The 20962-nt window shown below is 44.6% G+C and overlaps 1 protein-coding gene across 3 annotated transcripts in view; it reads right to left on the reverse strand.

Moving 5' to 3' along the window:
- Positions 1-20962, reverse strand: part of MERTK (MER proto-oncogene, tyrosine kinase) — a 120973-nt gene that overhangs the window by 44600 nt on the left and 55411 nt on the right. For all 3 annotated transcript variants that reach the window (XM_040267534.1, XM_040267535.1, XM_040267536.1), the window contains 2 exons: positions 10229-10315; positions 5295-5410 (listed from right to left, as the gene is read on the reverse strand). In XM_040267534.1, the coding sequence (XP_040123468.1) occupies positions 5295-5410; positions 10229-10315 (203 nt within the window). The remainder of the gene's footprint in view (positions 1-5294; positions 5411-10228; positions 10316-20962) is intronic.

A 20962-nucleotide genomic window follows, 5' to 3' on the forward strand; every position in this document is an offset into this window, starting at 1 on the left:
ATTGATGAAGGCTTTCTTATCTCTCCTTGCTATTGTTTGGAATTCTGCATTCAGATGCTTATATCTTTCCTTTTCTCCTTTGCTTTTGGCTTCTCTTCTTTTCACAGCTATTTGTAAGGCCTCCTCAGACAGCCATTTTCCTTTTTTGCATTTCTTTTTCTTGGGGATGGCCTTGATCCCTGTCTCCTGTATAATGTCACAAACCTCTGTCCATAGTTCATCAGGCACTTTATCAGATCTAGTCCCTTAAATCTATTTCTCACTTCCACTGTATAATCATTAGGGATTTGATTTAGGTCATACCTGAACAGTCTAGTGGTTTTCCCTACTTTCTTCAATTTAAGTCTGAATTTGGCGATAAGGAATTCATGATCTGAGTCATAGTCAGCTCCTGGTCTTGTTTCTGCTGACTGTATAGAGCTTCTCTATCTTTGGCTGCAAAGAATATAATCAATCTGATTTCAGTATTAATCATCTGGTGATGTCCATGTGTAGAGTCTTCTCTTGTGTTGTCAGAAAAGGGTGTTTGCTATGACCAGTGGGTTGTCTTGGCAGAATTCTATTAGCCTTTGCCCTGCTTCATTCTGTACTCCAAAGCCAAATTTACCTGTTACTCCAGGTGTTTCTTGACTTCCGACTTTTGCATTCCAGTCCCCTATGTGAAAAGGACATCTTTTTTGGGTGTTAATTCTAAGAAGGTCTTGTAGGTCTTCATGAAACTGTTCAACTTCAGCTTCTTCAGCATTACTGGTTGGGGCATAGACTTGGATTACCATGATATTGAATGGTTTGCCTTTGAAATGAACAGAGATCATTCTGTCATTTTTGAGATTGCATCCAAGTACTGCATTTCGGACTCTTTTGTTGACTATGATGGCTACTCCATTTCTTCTAAGGGGTTCTTGCCCACAATAGTAGATATAATGGTCATCTGAGTTAAATTCACCCATTCCAGTCCATTTTAGTTCTCTGATTCCTAAAATGTTGACATTCACTCTTGCCATCTCCTGTTTGACCACTTCCAATTTGCCTTGATTCATGGACCTGACATTCCAGGTTCCTATGCAGTATTGCTCTTTACAGCATCGGACCTTGCATCTATCACCAGTCACGTCCACAGCTGGGTGTTGTTTTTGCTCTGGCTCCGTCTCTTCATTCTTTCTGGAGTTATTTCTCCACTCATCTCCAGTAGCATATTGGGCATCTACCGACCTGGGGAGTTCATCTTTCAGTGTCCTATCTTTTTGCCTTTTCATACTGTTCATGGGGTTCTCAAGGTAGGAATACTGAAGTAGTTTGCATTCCCTTCTCCAGTGGACCACATTCTGTCAGACCTCTCCACAATGACCCGTCTGTCTTGAGTGGTCCTACACAGCATGGCTCATAGTTTCATTGAGTTAGACAAGGCTGTAGTACATGTGATTATATTGGTTAGTTTTCTGTGATTGTGGCTTTCAGTCTGTCTGCTCACTGATGGAGAAGAATAAGAGGCTTATGGAAGCTTCCTGATAGGAGAGACTGACTGAGGGAGAAACTGGGTCTTGTTCCGATGGGTGGGGCCATGCTCAGTAAATCTTTAATCCAATTTTCTGTTGATGGGTGGAGCTATGTTCCCTCCCTGCTATTTACCTGGGGCCAAAGACTCTTGCAGAGTACATCATGAGAAAAGCTGGACTGGAAGAAACATAAGCTGGAATCAAGATTGCCAGGAGAAATATCAATAACCTCAGATATGCAGATGACACCACCCTTATGGCAGAAAGTGAAGAGGGACTAAAATGCCTCTTGTTGAAAGTGAAAGAGGAGATTGAAAAGGTTGGCTTAAAGTTCAACATTCAGAAAACGAAGGTCATGGCATCTGGTCCCATCACTTCATGGGAAATAGATGGGGAAACTGTAGAAACAGTGTCAGACTTTATTTTGGGGGGCTCCAAAATCACTGCAGATGGTGACTGCAGCCATGAAATTAAAAGACGCTTCCTCCTTGGAAGAAAAGTTATGACCAACCTAGATAGCATATTCAAAAGCAGAGACATTACTTTGCCAACTAAGGTCCGTCTAGTCAAGGCTATGGTTTTTCCTGTGGTCAGGTATGGATGTGAGAGCTGGACTGTGAAGAAGGTTGAGCACCAAAGAATTGATGCTTTTGAAGTGTGGTGTTGGAGAAGACTCTTGAGAGTCCCTTGGACTGCAAGGAGATCCAACCAGTCCATTCTGAAGGAGATCAGCCCTGGGATTTCTTTGGAGGGAATGATGCTGAAGCTAAAACTCCAATACTTTGGCCACCTCATGCGAAGAGTTGACTTATTGGAAAAAGACTCTGATGCTGGGAGGGATTGGAGTAGGAGGAGAAGGGGACGACAGAGGATGAGATGGCTGGATGGCATCACTGACTCAATGGGCGTGAGTCTGGGTGAACTCCGGGAGTTGGTGATGGACAGGGAGGCCTGGCGTGCTGCGATTCACAGGGTCACAAAAAGTTGGACACGACTGAGTGACTGAACTGAACTGAGCTGAAACTATGGTGGAGGTAATGAAAATAATGGTGACCTCCCTCAAAAGACCCCATGCACGTACTGCTACAGTCCATGCCCCCAACCCTGCAGCAGACCACCACCACGCCTCCACCAGAAACTCCCGGACACCCAATAGGCAAGTCTCCTGTGGGGTCACTGCTGCTTTCTCCTGGGTCCTGCTGCACAAGGTTCTGTTTGTGCCCTCCAAGAGTCTATTTCCCAGTCCTAAGTAAGTTCTGGCAGCTCTACGGTGGGGTTAATGGCGACCTCCCCCAAGAGGACTTATGCCATCCCCACATCCAGAGCCCCGTCCCTGCGGCAGACTACTGCCGACCCGGACCTCCACAAGAGACGCCAAACGCCGTTCTGCCTCCGTCTCTGTGGGTCCCTGGGTCTGGCACACACAAGGTTTGTTGGAGTCCTCTGAGCATCTCTGGCGGGAATGGGGTTTGATTCTAAATGCGAATCGCCCCTCCTAGCATCTTGTTGGGGCTTCTCCTTTGCCCTTGGACATGGGGTATCTCCTCACAGCAGCTCCAGCGCCTATCATCTTACTGGCGTTTCTCTGACCTTGGAGGTGGGTATCTCCACATGGCCTGTCCAGCGAAGTGCAGCCAGCGCTCCTGACCTTGGACGTGGAGGATCTATTTATGGCTGCTCCAGCGAAGTTCAAATAGACAGCCAATAATTATGGGTGTAGGTATGACACAAAGTCAGCAGTGTAATTATCTTATAAAGTAACTACGTTTCTATTTGCTAAATCTGGAGAGATGGAGAGGAGAATGGGTGAAGGGAGTCTGAGCTAGCTGGTGGAACAAAGACAGGATAACCATAGGATCCAACGTGGGCAAGGGGGCTGCAATTTGGCAGCCTCAGGACGGCTCTTCGTACCACAGCCACCCAAAACCCGGGCGAAGAGAGACAGAAAGCAAGTGAAGCTTGTGGAGACCCGTCTTCCTCCTGGAGGTGTGACCTGGTGCTTTCAGACTTCCCAGCCCCCCTACTCTACCTCACATCGACCCTGAGAACCACTCTTCCCAGGGGTGGCAGGGTCGGGGTGGGGGAACGTAACACCCTCCTACAGGAAGGAGTCTCATGATCCTCCTGGACTCTTCAAGCAGCTCACTAACTGGAAACAATCTTTAAAAAGGCCAGTCCACATAGGGAATATAACCACGTTTTGTAATAACTATAGAGTATTGGCTTCCTGTGTAGCTCAGCTGGTAAAGAATCCACCTGCAACGCAGGAGATCTGGTTTGATTCCTAGGCCAGGAAGTTCCCCTGGAGAAAGGATAAGCTACCCACTCCAGTATTCTTGGGCTTTCTCGGTGGCTCAGAGGGTAAATTCACCTACCATGCAAGAGACCCGGGTATGTTCCCTGGGTTGGGAAGATCCCCTGGAGGAGGGCATGGCAACCCACTCCAGTATTCTTGCCTGGAGACTCCCATGGACAGAGGACTCTGGCAGGCTGCAGTCCATGGGGTCACAAAGGGTCTGACATGACTGAGCGACTAAGCACAGCACAGCACATAAATGGAGTATAATCTATAAAAAATCTGAACCACTATTCTGTACACTTGAAATTGTACTTCAGAAAAGGGAGGCTGGTCCATGCTTCATTTATGCCCATATATAGGGACCGTTATGTCCATAGACAGGGAAACAGGCCCTGTTGTTCCCTAAAACAAGAGTCCTGAAATACATGAAGCAAAAACTGAGACAACTGAAGGGAGAAATAGACAATTCAAAAATAATAGTTGAGATCACAATTTCCTATTTTCGATAATAGATAAAACCACAGGGCAGAAGATTAACAAGGAAACAGAATAACTGAACAAGACAATATATAAGCCATGTGGACCGAACAGACATTGCAAATGCTCTACCCAGCCATAGCCTAATACACCTTCTTCTCAACTGCACACAGAACGTTCTCCAGGATAGAACATATGCAAGGCCATGTGTGGGCACTCAAGAAGACAGTGTTACTGCTGCCCTTCCATTTTTATGGAGTGAATGCTCGCAGCAGAGTCTGTTTCATGGCGAGGTATCATTTTAGGATGTGTGTGTGTCCTCAGCCATGTGTGACTCCGTGACCGCCAGGCTCCTCTGTCCATGGAATTTTCCAGGCCAGAATGCTGGAGTGGGTTGCCACTTCCTGCTCCAGGGGACCTTCCCGACCCAGGGAATGAACCTCCGTCTCATGCATCTTCTGCTGTGCCAGGCAAATTCTTTACCACCGCACCCTCTGGGAAGCCTCCACTTTAGGATGACTAACCTGTATTTCTCGTAGCTCTATTTTATATCAATTTTAGATACTGAGAGCTGACTCTGCAAGGTCTGTCACCCCCGGTTTTTCCAACAGGTGGGGTCGGTCCATTCAGTAGTGAGGATGACTTGCCTTCTGCTGTCCTTTGTGGCCACCAACCCAGGAGGAGCCAGGCTGGGGCATGCCTGGCTTCCTGAACTCCTGGTCACAAGCCAGATGTGTTTTTGTACCTTAAAAATTCATTCTCCCTGGTCTCATGATGTTCTATCTTAAAAACATGTTTCCCCTCCAGTCGGGCCCTGGACCACGCACAAAGAAGGGCACAGCGCCCCAGGCGGGCAGAACATCACAAAACGGCGCAGCCTCATGGACACGGGACAGGCGGCAGGCCAAGGGCTTCTGAACATGGGTGTCAACTTGACGTCTGTGCCACTCCTCAGGCGGAAAATAAATCAGGCAGAGTCACTGAGCCCCAAATAGATATTTCTCTTCATCAAGAAAGGTTACCTGAATTCTGCAATCGCTCAGCGGGGAGTAGCCGTCAAAACCCGGGACCCAGGAGATGAGGATGCTGTGTGCGGAGCTGTTGTGGACCCTGACTTCAGTAGGTGGGGAGGGAATGGCTACGTAAAAGACAAAAGACACACCACAGACACAATTATAAACCAGAGGAGGTCACAGCTACCAAACAGGTGCATTAATGCCAAGCCCATGTCTGCTTCTTGAGATTGGGAAAATTAAACACGGGTTTTAAAGAGGAGCCACCTTCTGGGTGAGGGTGATCATATGAGCCTCTAGGTTGGTCTTGCAGTGACAGGATGACTCTGCCTGGACCAGAGACGTGGGATGTAGACCTGTGCTCCTGCCCACTGATGACATGAGAACTTTTAGCTGGACAAGAATGGAAAGATATCCGTTTCCTCCTGCTCTGTGCAGGGCTGTCACTGGTGCTCTAAATGGGGGCAGAGCCTAACCACATGGCCCTCCTTACCTGCCTTATGCTGTTACAGCTGTTGCTCAGTTGTTAAGTCGTGTCCGACTCTTTGCAACCCCATGGACTGCAGCACGCCAGGCTCCCCTGTCCTTCACTATCTCCCGGAGTTTGCTCAAATTTATGTCCATTGAGTTGGTCATGCTATCTTTCCCTCTCAACCTCTGTCACCCCCTTCTCTTTTCATCTTCAATTTTTTCCAGCATTAGGGTTTTTTCCAATGAGTCGGCTCTTCGCATGAGGTGGCCAAAGTATTGGAGTTTCAGCTTCAGCATCAGTCCTTCCAATGAATATTCAGGGTTGAATTCCTTTAGGATTGACTGGTTTGATCTCCTTGCATTCCAAGGGACTTTCAAGAGTCTTCTCCAGCACCACAGTTTGAAAACATCAGTTCTTTGGCGCACAGCTTTTTTTATGGTTCAATTCTTACATTCATAAATGACTACTGGAAAAACCATAGCTTTGACTATGATGTCTTTGCTTTTTAATACTCTATCTAGGTTTGTCGTAGCTTTCCTTCCAAGGAGCAAGCATCTTTTAATTTCATGTCACCATTCACAGTGATTTTGGAGCACACGAAGAGGAAATCTGTCACTACTTCCATTTTTTCTCTTTCTATCTGCCTTTGTGTGTGTGCTCAATCGCTCAGTCGTGTGTGACTGCTTTCCGACCCCGTGGACTGTATCCGCCAGGGTTCTCTGTTTACAGGATTTCCCAGGCAAGAATACTGGAGTGTGCTGCCATTTCCTACACCAGGGGAATCTTCTGGACCCAGGAACTGGACCTGAACATCTGTCTTCATCCCTCAGCTAAAAGCTGAGCTGGGGAGACCTACATTAACCGAAGAGGAGTGGCCTGCCCTGAGAAAAAGAGGCACACCATGGGAACATCCATGTGTGTGCCTGTGTGCCTGTGTGATGCGGGGAGGAAGTGTTCCTGGCCGAGGAAATGGGTGAGAGTCAGCTCAAGCCAAGAGCCAAGTGCCTCTGCTGATGGGGAGGGGAAGGCAGGCCGTAATGAGTGTGTGATGACCTCAGTCACAGGTGGGACGTGGCTAGATATTCATTAGTAATAGACTGTTACTAATAACCTATTATTAATAGAATCCAACACATTATTGATAGCATTCAACACAGATCTGTTTTTAATGTATTAAAATCTGTGAATCAATCCTGCTTTCATTATTTACTTATTTATTTACTTTTGGCTGCACCACATGGCTTGCAGGATTCTTAGTGCTCCAGCCAGGAATCGAACCCTTGCCCTTGGCAGTGAAAGCCCGAAGCCCTAACCACTGGACCGCCAGAGAATAGTCATAAACTTTTTTTTAGATATGTGTAATATTTTGATGTGGACCAGTTTTTTAAAGTTGTTATTGAATTTGTTACAATATTACTTCTGCTTTAGATTCTGACTTTTTGAAAGTGAAGTATGTGGGATGTTAGCTCCCCAACTGGAGATTGAACTTGCACCCCCTGCATTGGGAGGCAACATCTTAACCACTGGACCACCAGGGAAGTCCCTAAACTCTTAATTAATGTTAATAACCACATTTATCGGCTCCCCTGGTGGCTCACACAGTAGAGAATCTGCCTGTAATGCAGGACACCCAGGTTCCATCCCTGGGTCGGGAAGATCCCTGGAGAAGGGGACAGAAACTCACTCCAGTATCTTGCCAGGAGAAGCCCATGGACAGAGGCCTGGTGGGCTACAGTCCTCAGGCTTGCAAAGTCAGACACAATGAAGCGACTAACACACACACAACAACATTTACAATCCAAAAAGATGACTAATGTTTTTGAATGAGTGCTTACTATGTGCCAGGAGTCTTTATGGACTTCATTGGATCATGATTAGAACCCTGTGAGAGAAGTAGTCTTACAGTCCCCAAAGATGGAAGGGGAAATGTGAGGACCAAAGAAGTTAAAAACTTGACAAAGCTCACAGAGTTCATTAGCAACAAAATGGGGACTTGAACTCAGGTCTGCCTCACCCCAGAGCTCCGTATCTCCGTATCGCAACAGGACACTGGTGGCTGGGTGCGGGAGCAGGGAGCAGACCAGCATGAAGACCAGCACGGGCTGGAGAGTGTGGTCACGACTTAATCGGCTGCATGGCCCACCACGGCACAGTTCAATGCCCTCTCCACTCAGCTCTCTCTTCTATTGCACGGGGAGAGATTGCACTGTTCGATGGGGCTGAAATGAGGTAGGTAACACACGCACGAGGTCTGAGGGAGATGTACTGGTGATGAAGGCAAGGACAGGAGGCACAGATGAGGGGAAGAAAAGACCATATTAAGCACCCACGGGGTATGTTCGGGAGTCGTTTTACCAGGAGACACACAGCTTGATGGGTGAGAAAGCCAGCCTTTCGTCTGACTCACTTTCCTAAATACATTATCTGCTTTTCCAGACCCAAATCTGGCCACATACACCTTAACTGATGACAGACTGGCAAGGAGTTTTGGTTGCTTTGACATACATGTTTAGGAAAGCCCAAAACCTGAATTTCAGAAATAGAACTTGTTAAAGTCCTAGTTGAGATTCTGTCTGAAGAATAAAATTCAAGAAGTGCTTCTCATTTTATGGATTTTTAAACTTTAAGATATTGATGCTTTATGAAAATGTCTTTATAAATTTACGCCCACTGGTGGATTCCTGAAATTCCCAGCATTTCTTCTGAAAATTGTAATAATGCAATTTGTAATGAAGGAAGGAAGTTATACAGTTCCTCTTGTAATAACTTTCGGTTGGCTCATTTTTCCTTTCCAGTGAAATTTTAGAAAATACCCTCTCATAGCTTCTTCCAGCTGATTTGCTGAAACTAAACACCAGCAGCGAAGCTTGGTGTGCTGCAGTTCATGGGGTCGCAGAGAGTCGGACACGTCTGCGCAACAGCAACAGACATCAGCACCTTGAGTCTTCTGCTACGCCTTACCCACCCTTTAACTCATTATTAAACACACTCTGTTTTTTCCCTCTATCATTTCCCCCAAGGACAAAAGGAGTACGAACTCAATATTTCCTTCTCAATATTTAAATTAAGAACAAATAATGTAGAGAATAGAACAAATAACCCCCAAGGTGGAGGGGGTTAAGGGAGGGATGCAATGGTAGGCTGGGGTTAGCAGATGTAAACTTTCATATATAGGATGGAAAACAACAAGGTCCTATTGTAGATCATCAAGAACTACATATTCAATAACCTGTGATAAACCATAATGGAAAAGAATATTTAAAATAACATATATATATATATATATATATATATATAAAGACTGAATCAGTTTGTTGTACAGCAGTAATTAACACAATATTGTAAATCAACTATACTTCAATAAAAATTCATTAATTAATTAAAATATAAATTAAGAACAAATACTAAAACATATCATTTCCTTGAATTTCTATGAGAAAGGTTAAGGAGATGACTTGAAAAGGTAACAAAAGGTTTTCCTTTCAAGTTTCAGATTTTTATTTTATTTTTTTTAAGTTTTTATTGGAGTATAGTTGCTTTAGAATGTTGTGTTAGTTTCTGTTGTATAGCCAAGTGAATAAGTTATATATATACATATATCCCTCTTTTTTTAATTTCCTTCCCATTTAGGTCACTACAGAGCACTGAGTAGCATTCCCTGGGCTATATATTGAGCTCTCATTAATGATCTACTGTAAACACAGTTTTTTATACACAGTATCAATAGTATATGTACATCAGTCTCAATCCCTCCCAACCCAGCTTCAGTTTGCTCTCTACATCTGTCTCTCTATTTCGCTTTGCACATAGGTTCATCTGTATCAATTTTTCCAAAGTCTCAGGTTTAAATATCTTTGATCCCACAGAAAGGGGAGGAAGACACAGAATGTTGGATTGGAATGTCTCTACTAGCCTGCGGGGGCCTTCCAACACCTGCCTTTCATTTTGTTACATCCCAGCCTAGGGGAAGCAAGGAGTGCAACAGAGATTAGGAGAAAGCGGGACCAGAGCCTCGGGCCCCGAGGAGAGGCATGACTCTGACCTCCTCCCTCCTCAGAGCAGCTGCTGGGAGGACTGGCCCCAGCTCCAGCTGCCCAGGGAAGGACACAGCCCATCCCTAGATCAATGGGGGCTAGTTCAGTGTGGAAGAGTAAAAAGTAAAAAGAGGAGCTAAGATGATCTGGGTCAACATTTCAGCCTATTTTCTTTTCTGACTGAGCAGAAAACTAAACTAGTTACTGTTGATCACAGACAAGTGTCAGGCCCTGTTTTGAGTATTTCTGCTTGCATTATCTCATTGAACCCTCAAGAAGAGATAGGTTCTGTAATTATCTCCATTTTACAGAGGGGCACACTGAAAGTGCTGAATGACTTGTTCAAGGTCACAAAGGGAAGCCAGGGCTCAATCCCAGGCAGCTGGCTGCACAGCTCACAATGTACTTCCCCTGTAAGACACCACCCTGACACTTACCTTTGATGTTGATCTGCACGCTTTTGGACACGGTCAGCCCTTTTTGATTGTGGGCCTCACAACTGAAGATTGTGGTCTTGGTCAGACCTAGAGGAGAAGGAGACCCATGAGACCAGGGGGGGAAAGAGGCTGCTGTTTATCAGAATCCTGCGGGAGTCTGGGCATCCTTTTACTTCATGGTTCAGTGTTCCAAGCCATAAATGCAAAGTTAATTAAAAATGTGTGTTGGTGTTTGAAAAACAAACCTAGGATTAAATCCTAGGTACCAGGAGCAAGGCAACAATGGGCTTAAAAGACATCTGTAATTCATTAAAATTCTTTATTTTTTCCCAATGGCGAGACATGAGGTAACAAAGCAGTATCACTTAGTTTTAAAATTTCAGCAAGGAGCTATGGGAATTGTGTGTGTGCTCAATCCCTCAGTCGTGTCCAACTCTGCGACCCCGTGGGCTGTCCATAGAGTTTTCCAGGCAAGAATTCTGGAATGGGTTGCCATTTCCTCCCTTAGGGGATCTTCCCAACCCCGGGATCGAACCCACATCTCTTGCATCTCCTGCACTGGCGGGCAGATTCTTTACTAGTGTGCCACCTGGGAAGCCTGCAGTAGGAATTACTGGCCCAATATTAAGAAAAGTGGTTTATGGGGCTCACCTAGACAACCCTGTGCTTAGCATCCCCATATATCCTATGCTACATGCTGTGGACATGTCAGGACTCCAGAAACAGCAGGACGAAAGTCACAGTTTTTAAAACTTCTGATGAATGAAATTTCTGTTGCAGTGATCCTTTTTTAATAGTAAATATCATTGTATTCATAAGGAATTATGGAAACACAAGGCATCACTATTACTTGAAGACACTGGTGCTGAATGAAGAAAACTTCTACCATTTCAGAGGTTTGAAGACATCTTAGAAGTGAAAATATTCACTTGATTCATATTCTAAGGAGGAAGGAAGAGAAGCAATCCAGACCTTGGTTTCTTTATTTTCATTTTAATGCTTTCGACTGTGCTATGGGCATGTGGGATCTTAGTTCCTCATTGGAAGCACAGAGTCTTAACCACTGGACTTCCAGGGAAGTCCCAAGATCTTGGTTTCTTTCTTTCTTTTTAAAATATTTTTATTTATTTGGTTGCACTGGGTCTTAGTTACGGCATGTAGGATCAAACCCAGGCCTCCTGTACTGACTGGGAGCATGGAGTCTTAGCCACTGGTCCCCCAGGGAAGTCCCCCCTTGGTTTCTTATAATACTATTCGCCAGTGAAAGGAGCCAGAGTTCCTCGGAGAAATGCTGATTTTCAGCTTGGAGCAGTAAACATGTAAGATGAGCCTGGAGCAAAATATAAAACATACGACACCCACACACACACACAAAGGGACAGGTGGGGGCGGCGGCAAAGAGACAGAGGAGCCAGCTAAAAAACTCCCAATCACCAAACTGGGAACAAGTTGAGCAAGAAAATAAAGTAGCATTAGATTGTAACCCCAAGTATAAGGAAATTATCCATCAGTCTATAACAACGTCTGTTGCTGCTGCTGCTGTTTAGTTGCTCAGTTGTGTCCAACTGTTTTTTGACACCATGGACTATATCCCACCAGGCTCCTCTGTCCATGGGATGGATTTCCCAGGCGAGAATACTGGAGTGGGTTGCCATGCCCACCTCCAGGGGATCTTCCCGACCCTGGGATGGAAACTGCATCCTCTGCATCTCCTAAATTGGCAGGCGGATTCTTTACTGCTAAGCCACCTAGGATCTTTTAGAACTAATACCCAAAAAAGATGTCCTTTTCATTATAGGGGACTGGAATGCAAAAGTAGGAAGCCAAGAAACACATGGAGTAACAGGCAAATTTGGCCTTGGAGTACAGAATGAAGCAGGGCAAAGGCTAATAGAGTTTTGCCAAGAAAATGCACTGGTCATAGCAAACACCCTCTTCCAACAACACAAGAGAAGACTCTACACATGGACATCACCAGATGGTCAATACTGAAATCAGACTGATTATATTCTTTGCAGCCAAAGATGGAGAAGCTCTATACAGTCAACAAAAACAAGACCAGGAGCTGACTGTGGCTCAGATCATGAACTCCTTACTGCCAAATTCAGACTCAAATTGAATTGAAGAAAGTAGGGAAAACCGCTAGACCAGGTATGACCTCAATCAAATCCCTTATGATTATACAGTGGAAGTGAGAGATAGATTTAAGGGTCTAGATCTGATAGATAGAGTGCCTGATGAACTATGGAATGAGGTTCATAAAACTGTACAGGAGACAGGGATCAAGACCATCCCCATGGAAAAGAAATGCAAAAAGGCAAAATGGCTGTCTGGGGAGGTCTTACAAATAGCTGTGAAAAGAAGAGAGGCAAAAAGCAAAGAAGAAAAGGGAAGATATAAGCATCTGAATGCAGAGTTCCAGAGAACAGCAAGAAGAGATAAGAAAGCCTTCTTCATCGATCAATGCAAAGAAATAGAGGAAAAGAACAGAATGGGAAAGACTAGAGATCTCTTCAAGAAAATTAGAGATACCAAGGGAACATTTCATGCAAAGACGGGCTCGATAAAGGACAGAAATGGTATGGACCTAACAGAAGAAGATATTACGAAGAGGTGGCAAGAATACACGGAAGAACTGTACAAAAAAGATCTTCATGACCCAGATAATCATGATGATGTGATCACTAATCTAGAGCCAGACATCCTGGAATGTGAAGTCAAGTGGGCCTTAGAAAGCATCACTATGAACAAAGCTAGTGGAGGTGATGGAATTCCAGTTGAGCTATTTCAAATCCTGAAAGATGATGCTGTGAAAGTGCTACACTCAATATGCCAGCAAATTTGGAAAACTCAGCAGTGGCCACAGCACTGGAAAAGGTCAGTTTTCATTCCAATCCCAAAGAAAGGCAATGCCAAAGAATGCTCATACTACTGCACAATTGCACTCATCTCACATGCTAGTAAAGTAATGCTCAAAATTCTCCAAGCCAGGCTTCAGCAATACGTGAACCATGAACTCCCTGATGTTCAAGCTGGTTTTAGAAAAGGCAGAGGAACCAGAGATGAAATTGCCAGCATCTGCTGGATCTTGGAAAAAGCAAGAGAGTTGCAGAAAAACATCTATTTCTGCTTTATTGACTATGCCAAAGCCTTTGACTGTGTGGATCACAATAAACCGTGGAAAATTCTGAAAGAGATGGGAATACCAGACCACCTAACCTGCCTCTTGAGAAATCTGTATGCAGGTCAGGAAGCAACAGTTAGAACTGGACATGGAACAACAGACTGGTTCCAAATAGGAAAAGGAGTACGTCAAGGCTGTACATCGTCACCCTGCTTATTTAACTTCTATGCAGAGTACATCATGAGAAACGCTGGAGTGGAAGAAACACAAGCTGGAATCAAGATTGCCAGGAGAAATATCAACAACCTCAGATATGCAGATGACACCACCCTTATGGCAGAAAGTGAAGAGGAGCTAAAAAGCCTCTTGATGAAAGTGAAAGAGGAGAATGAAAAAGTTGGCCTAAAGCTCAACATTCAGAAAACGAAGATCATGGCATCTGGTCCCATCACTTCATGGCAAATAGATGGGGAAACTGTAGAAACAGTGTCAGACTTTATTTTGGGGGGCTCCAAAATCACTGCAGATGGTGACTGTAGCCATGAAATTAAAAGACGCTTACTCCTTGGAAGAAAAGTTATGACCAACCTAGATAGTATATTCAAAAGCGGAGACATTACTTTGCCAACTAAGGTCCGTCTAGTCAAGGCTATGGTTTTTCCTGTGGTCAGGTATGGATGTGAGAGCTGGACTGTGAAGAAGGCTGAGTGCCAAAGAATTGATGCTTTTGAACTGTGGTGTTGGAGAAGACTCTTGAGAGTCCCTTGGACTGCAAGGAGATCCAACCAGTCCATTCTGAAGGAGATCAGCCCTGGGATTTCTTTGGAAGGAATGATGCTAAAGCTGAAGCTCCAGTACTTTGGCCACCTCATGCGAAGAGTTGACTCATTGGAAAACCCTCTGATGCTGGGAGGGATTGGGGGCAGGAGGAGAAGGGGACGACAGAGGATGAGATGGCCGGATGGTATCACTGACTCGATGGACGTGAGTCTGGGTGAACTCCGGGAGATGGTGATGGACAGGGAGGCCTGGCGTGCTTCGATTCATGGGGTCAGAAAGAGTCAGACACGACTGAGCAACTGAACTGAACTGAACTGAAGCCACCTAGGAAGCTCCTTTACCAATATATACAAGTGATTAAATAAATGGGAGAAGAGACAAACCCCCATGCAGAAGAATTCCAAGTGATTTTTATATTGATGCTCCACTCCTAAAGAGGAGCATTAATCCTTACTCCTGAACATAGTGACTTCCTTCCAAAGAGATGGACATGGAAAGGGGACTCAAAGGAAAACTTTCAAGTGAGACACTGACAAACACTAGCTTACGTGGAGAGTCAAGGGCAAGGGCAAGGGCCATGTGTAAGCCATGCTGACAGTGTACCCTCGATGTGATGTGATGAGAATGGCACTTCCCCTCTGGGGTCCTCCCCGCCAAAACACAGAACCCAAATCTAATCATGAGAAAAAGGAGGTAAACATCGGACAGGTCCAAACTGTGGGACACACTACAAAAAAAAGACCTGACCCGTCCTCAAAACCATCCATGTCACTAAAAACAAGGGAAGTTTGAGACACTGTCACAACCAAGAGAAGCTGAAGGAGACACAACTAAATCCTAGGCCAGTAAAAGGACGTTAGGTAAAGACTAAGAAAATCTGAATAAACTATGGACTTTAGCTGGTAATAATGTCTTGGGAATTTTCAGGGGTGACGGAATAATCAGCTACATGCTAGTTTCAGGCTTACTTACTGGAAGGACATTTCAGTGGGATGAAAAAGCATGCTTGAGGACTTCCCTGGTGGTCCAGTGGCTAGGACTCTGAGTTCCCAGTGCAGGGGGCCCAGCTTTGATCCCTGTTCAGGGAACTAGAGCCCATGTGCCAGTAATTAAGACTCAGCACGGCCAAATACATAATAATATAATATATAATAGAGTATGTAATATAATACATAATTATTTATAATATAATAAGATAATATATTATTATGATATAATAATAATAATAAAGTGCACAATAACTGTAATGCACTTGAATCATCCCCAAACCATCCCCCTTATCCACCACCTCCGGTCCAAGAAAAAATTGTCTTCCATGAAACTGGTCCCTGGTGCCAAAATGGTTGGGGACCACTGCTCTAAGCCACCACCTGGGGCCCCTGTTGCCCACCACTTTTTCACAAGCAGGCCTGTGACCTTTGGCTTTTCCTGCTGGAGTATCACCTTTAACCTTCCAGGTCGTCAGTTCCCAAATGACATGCCTGTTTCACCAGGCAACGTGAACTGGCAAAACTTGGCTTACGTTTAGAAAAATCAGCTTTGGCTCAATCATAAGACCCTGGGAGCTGCTAGGCAACTTACATTTTGTACATATTTGAGCAGACTTCTGCAGGCTAAAACCAGTCATTTGACTTCAATCACCCTTGTCCAAACTCTTGGGAAACCCTTGAAAACAATCTATGAATCCCTCTGACAACCAGTGGTGAGGGCAAGCCTGACCCTGCAAGGAAACAACAGGATGGACCTTTCCTTGGGATCCACCATCTCCTTACAGATCCTAAAGTAAGATGAGTTAGGCCCATGGTTTTTTAGTCCTGCAAGGTTGATCGATGTCGAGAGTGAAACCACTCCTCACGGAACAGGATTTTACGTTAAGGAGGAAGACATTTTTCCTCTTCGTGCTTCTCTTCGGAGGACACACAAAGTCAGCAGCTAATTCCCGGCACAAGGCACCCTTTCCAACTCGGAACTGCCCACAAGAAGCCAAACCATCAAGGGCAGTAGTTTTATCTGGCAGGTTGAGGTGGTGACTGCCCAGAGGCCAAACAGAAGCTAGCAAAGAGAAATGGAGGCTGATTCCAATCCAGACTAACTTTCTCTAGAAGGGAATGGGTGAAAACTTTAGGCCAAATATAGGCTTCCTGGCTTAATGTATTCGGTGATACTTTTTTTTTTTTGGCTTAAGAACATTAGCTTCCCACTTGGAGGCTCATTTATAAACCTGAGTTGACTGCCGCAACCAAGATGGACTAAGGAGAGCTACCTCATCACTTCTCTGTTCTCCTTCTCTCAACTACTAGACTAGAAAGGATCTTGAAGTTTTAGAGGCCAACACTGTGGCTTTCCAAGGAGAAAAGCACCCACCCACCACGTCTCCACCCTACCATCCAGTCTCCCAAACATCCCTGACAGCAGCGCCTCCACATTTCCTGTTGCCAGGCCTTCTTCTCGTGGACACCCCCTGACTCCATGACATCCACCCAAATTCACTATGATGGTGTGCACCCCTCTTGCTTGGTACTCTGCTGGTTTAAAAAAAGACAGCCCCTGACACAGGCCTGAAAGATATTTTAAGGAACATGCAGCCACAGGAAGCTCCCTCAAGGGAAAGACAATCAGAACTGCTGAGGAGGCAGTTTCTAAGAGCACAGTTAGGGTGTTTCTTTGACTTCTGGGTTAAGCAATCCTGTCCTTTTATTTTTTTCCCCTGGTATTCATCTTTCTACCCAGAGAGGAGAGAAATACAATAATATGCTGCATAAATGAAGGGCTTACACTTATGAACTTGGAACTCACTTTCTGCCCTGAGTTCATTCACTCAACATTTACTACGTAGCTGCTATGTGCCAGCAGTTTTCCAGGCACCTGGGATCTATCCATGAATAAAGCAAAGATACAGCCCTTATAAAGCTCACATTCTCAAGGACAAAACAGGGTGAGAAACAATAGCCTTAATAAATGTTACCAAAAGGAGTTTGTGGGTCTAGCTGCTTGCCCCTCAAAAGCCAATAAACAGGCCAGATTGGTGGAAAGGAAAGTGTTTTATCTCAGGTGCCGGCAACTGGGTGGAGGAGGGTGGCAGACATCTGTCCAAGGGCCGACTTCCTACCCCGACAAGCAGCGGGTGAGAGCTTTTAGAGACAGATTGTGGGGGGCAGTCTCCATGCAGGAACAGCACAGTCATTTCTAAGTTAGCTTCAAATTGGTCATCAGTGATCTGACCAGCATTATCTTGGTTGTTTTAGGTGCAGTTAATCTTTAGTTCTAGGGTCCATTTGTTCCCACTTTTTTGTGGCCAATTGTAGGAATTGTGGCAGCTCATGTCCTGGGTACAGTCTGCTCATCATGTAGTTCACTTCTCCAGCTAGGCATCTATAAGACAGCTCACAGGATGTGGGTCAGAATCTTATCTATAGACCTTGAGAAAGAGCTAAAGGTCCCTGACTGTGCTTAATGACCACATTATTATTATCTAGTCTCCTAGTTTTCCTTTGTTTCCACATTTCTCACTTCTCTGATTAAACTTATTCTTTGAGTAAAGTTTTCCAGACACAAAAGGCAGGCAGAAGACATGGAGGGGGGGCAGGTAAGGGGAGGCAAAGACCTGTTCTGTTTGATAAGCTGCTTGCTGTATTAGAAGGTAATTAGTACTCGGGAAAAATAGAAGAGGATCAGGCGGTCGGGGTGTGTGGAGAAGTGGTAGTGATTTTAAACATGCGGGTCAGAGGTGGCTCCTTGAGAAATGTCCTCTGAAGAAAGACTTGGGGTGAGGGAGCGGGCCAAGTTTATTCTGGAGGGTAAGGGAAGGTTTGAAGTCAGGGAATGTATGGGTCAGGCTTCCCTGGTGGCTCAGAAGTTAAAGTGTCTGCCTCCAATTCAGGAGACCTGGGTTCGATCCCTGGGTTCAATCCTTGGGTCAGGAAGACCCCCTGGAAAAGGAAATGGCAGCCCACTCCAGTATTCTTGCCTGGAGAATCCCATGGACAGAGGAGCCTGGTGGGCTACAGTCCACGGAGTTGCAAAGAGTCGGACACGACTGAGTGATTTCACTTTCTTTCTTTCTTTGTCCTCCAAGAGAGATGGGAAACCTGGGGCTTTGAGCAGAAGACTGATATGTCCTAGTCTATGTTTTATGAGGCTTGTTCCAGCTGCCACACAAAGGCTAGACCTTAGGCAAGCAGGTCCCTTACTTGCTCCAAATTTCTTCCTGATCTGTGAAATGGTAATTAGAAAACATCTAACTGTATCATTGACTGCTATGAGGTTCTTTGCTGAAGGCACTGTGAGAATTACAAACTGACTCACAAATTCTAGTTATTATTGTTACTGTTGTCATCACAACGAATATTAAGAACTACAGGGACTTCCCTGGTAGTCCAATGATTAAGACGCCATGCTCTCACTGCAAGGAGCGCCAGTTCAATCCCTGGTCCAGGAACTAAGAATCTTGCATGCCTTGCTGTATGGCCAAAAATTAGTAATAATTTAAAAAAAAAAAAGCACTATAGCCAATTAACTAAAAGCAAAACTAGCTTAGCTGTTTTCTAAATGTGGATTTTAACATAAAACACATATTTTTTAAAAGTAAAAACCAGGACGTTCCTGGTGGCAGTGGTAAAGAATCCACCTGCCAATGCAGGAGACATGGGTTCGCTCCCTCCTCTGGGAAGATCCCACATGCTGGGGAACAGCTAAGCCAGTGCACCGCAATGACTTAGCCTGTGCTCTGGAGCCTGGGCTCTGCAACAAGAGAAGCCACCGCCACGGAAAGCCAGGGTCCTGCAACTAAGAGAAGAGCCCGAGCAGCAGTGAAGACCCAGTAGAGCCACAAATAAAGAAGCAAATAAAAACTTTTTAAAAAGTAAAAACCAGGAAGATCAGCCTAAGTCCCTGATCTTGGTAGGAAGGTAGCTCAAAATGGACAGTGAGTTAGTAACTGTTTCATATAAAAATTTGTTTCAGATAACATGAGTCATTCCTGTAGGTTGCTTCTGTACCGAAACCCTTACATACACTATTTCACTGAATCTTCATAAATGTTCTGTGAGGTGGACACTGTTATTATCCCTATCTCATATAAAGAAGGCAAGTAACTTGCCTAGGGACACACAATGGTGAACGGACATTAGTTAATGGGATCTTAGCCACTTAACCTATAACACATCCTGTCGCTGAACACCACAGAGCAAAAGCTTTCTGCAGTTCTGCTCTTTATTTTGGGACTCGATTTGTTGATGGCAAAGTACTTCCTTGGGGGGAAAAATTGGAACTTTGTTTTGAAATAGTTTTCGATTCACAAGAAATTACAGAACTAGTACAGAGCTCCTAGCGCCCTTCACCCAGGCTCCCCTAATGGTAACATCTTACATAATCACAGTAGCACGAGCAAGGGACTTTGGAACACTGTACACGTGCTCAGTCGTCCAGCCGTGTCCAGCTCTTTGCACCCCTCTGGACTTAGCCCACCAGGCTCCTCTGTCTAAGGGATTTTCCAGGCAAGGATACTGGAGGGGGCCATTTCCTACACCAGGGGATCTTCCCAGCCCAGGGATCGAACCTGCATCTCTTGTGTCTCCTGCAGTTGAACCACTCAGGAAGCCCAATACTAGTAACTAAAATACAGGCAGGTCTTATTCAGATTTCACTAGTTTTTGGTTTTGCTTCATTTGGGGGAGAGGGGATTTTTATGAAATTTTACTACAGGTACAAATATGTATACAAGTCAACTGTTTCATCACCAAAAAGAAGCTTCCAGGGCCTTCCCTGGGGGTCCAGTGGTTAAGACTCTGAGCATCGACTGCAGGGGTGCAGGTTTGACCCCTGGTTGGGGAACTAAGACCCCACATGCCCCAGTGGTAGAGCCAAAACAAAAAAAGCTCCCCCATGCCACCCTGTTTACAAACATCCTTCTGTCAACCTAACCCCTGCAGGAGCTGATGTGTACATCATCACTATAACCCTTTCGTTTTGAGAATGTTATCTAAATAGAATTACACGGCACATTACCTTTGAGACTGGTTTTGTTGACTTAGAATCATGCCCTTTAGACAAAGTACTTCTTCGCTCACATTTCTTAAAGACAGCACTTACGTCACAGAAGGAAAAACAACTGGTATCATGAGGGAAAACTCTATGATCTTCCTGCTCCTAAATGTGCCTGCTCCAGGCAGGCTCTGAGTGGGTACACAGCCCAGCAAAGCCATCTCAAGTCCACACAGCCTCAGCCTAGTTCCCTAAATACCACCTACTTACTGGAAGGGGCTCAGGTATCTCACTAACTTGTCTTCTAAGTTAAGAATAGATGTCAATAAGTTTGAATGTAGTTCTTTCACAGTGCTACAAAACTTTAACAGTATAAAACATTTTTTATTCTGAAATGTTAATTATATATTTACAGAAACAGACAGGGAGTTCCATGTGTCCTTCACCCTACCTCCCCAATGTTAATGTCTCAACTAACTATAGTGTCAAAACCAGCAAACTAACACTGGTACCTTCCACAGAGCTTATTCAGATTTTTCCAGCTACATGTGGACTCATTTGTGTGGATGCGTTGCTTTGTGTGAGTTTATCACACGTGTAGCTTCATGTAACCATATCCCATTAAAGTTTATGTTAAAAAGCATACTATTAGCCTACAGAATGCTCAATTTCTATTTTACGTCTATCTTCTTAACCAAAAGGAAAAAAATCTTCAAATTAAAGAAAGTAAAATGAAGACTGTCAAGAATCTAAAGCCCCAAATAAGTGTCAGTTGTAATGGTATATCTGACCATTTAGAAATAAATAAGGTCATCAAGTTGAGACAATTTATATCAATATATATATAG

This window comes from Oryx dammah, unplaced genomic scaffold (genome assembly GCF_014754425.2).
Source record: "Oryx dammah isolate SB20612 unplaced genomic scaffold, SCBI_Odam_1.1 HiC_scaffold_25, whole genome shotgun sequence".
Classification (NCBI taxonomy): domain Eukaryota; kingdom Metazoa; phylum Chordata; class Mammalia; order Artiodactyla; family Bovidae; genus Oryx; species Oryx dammah.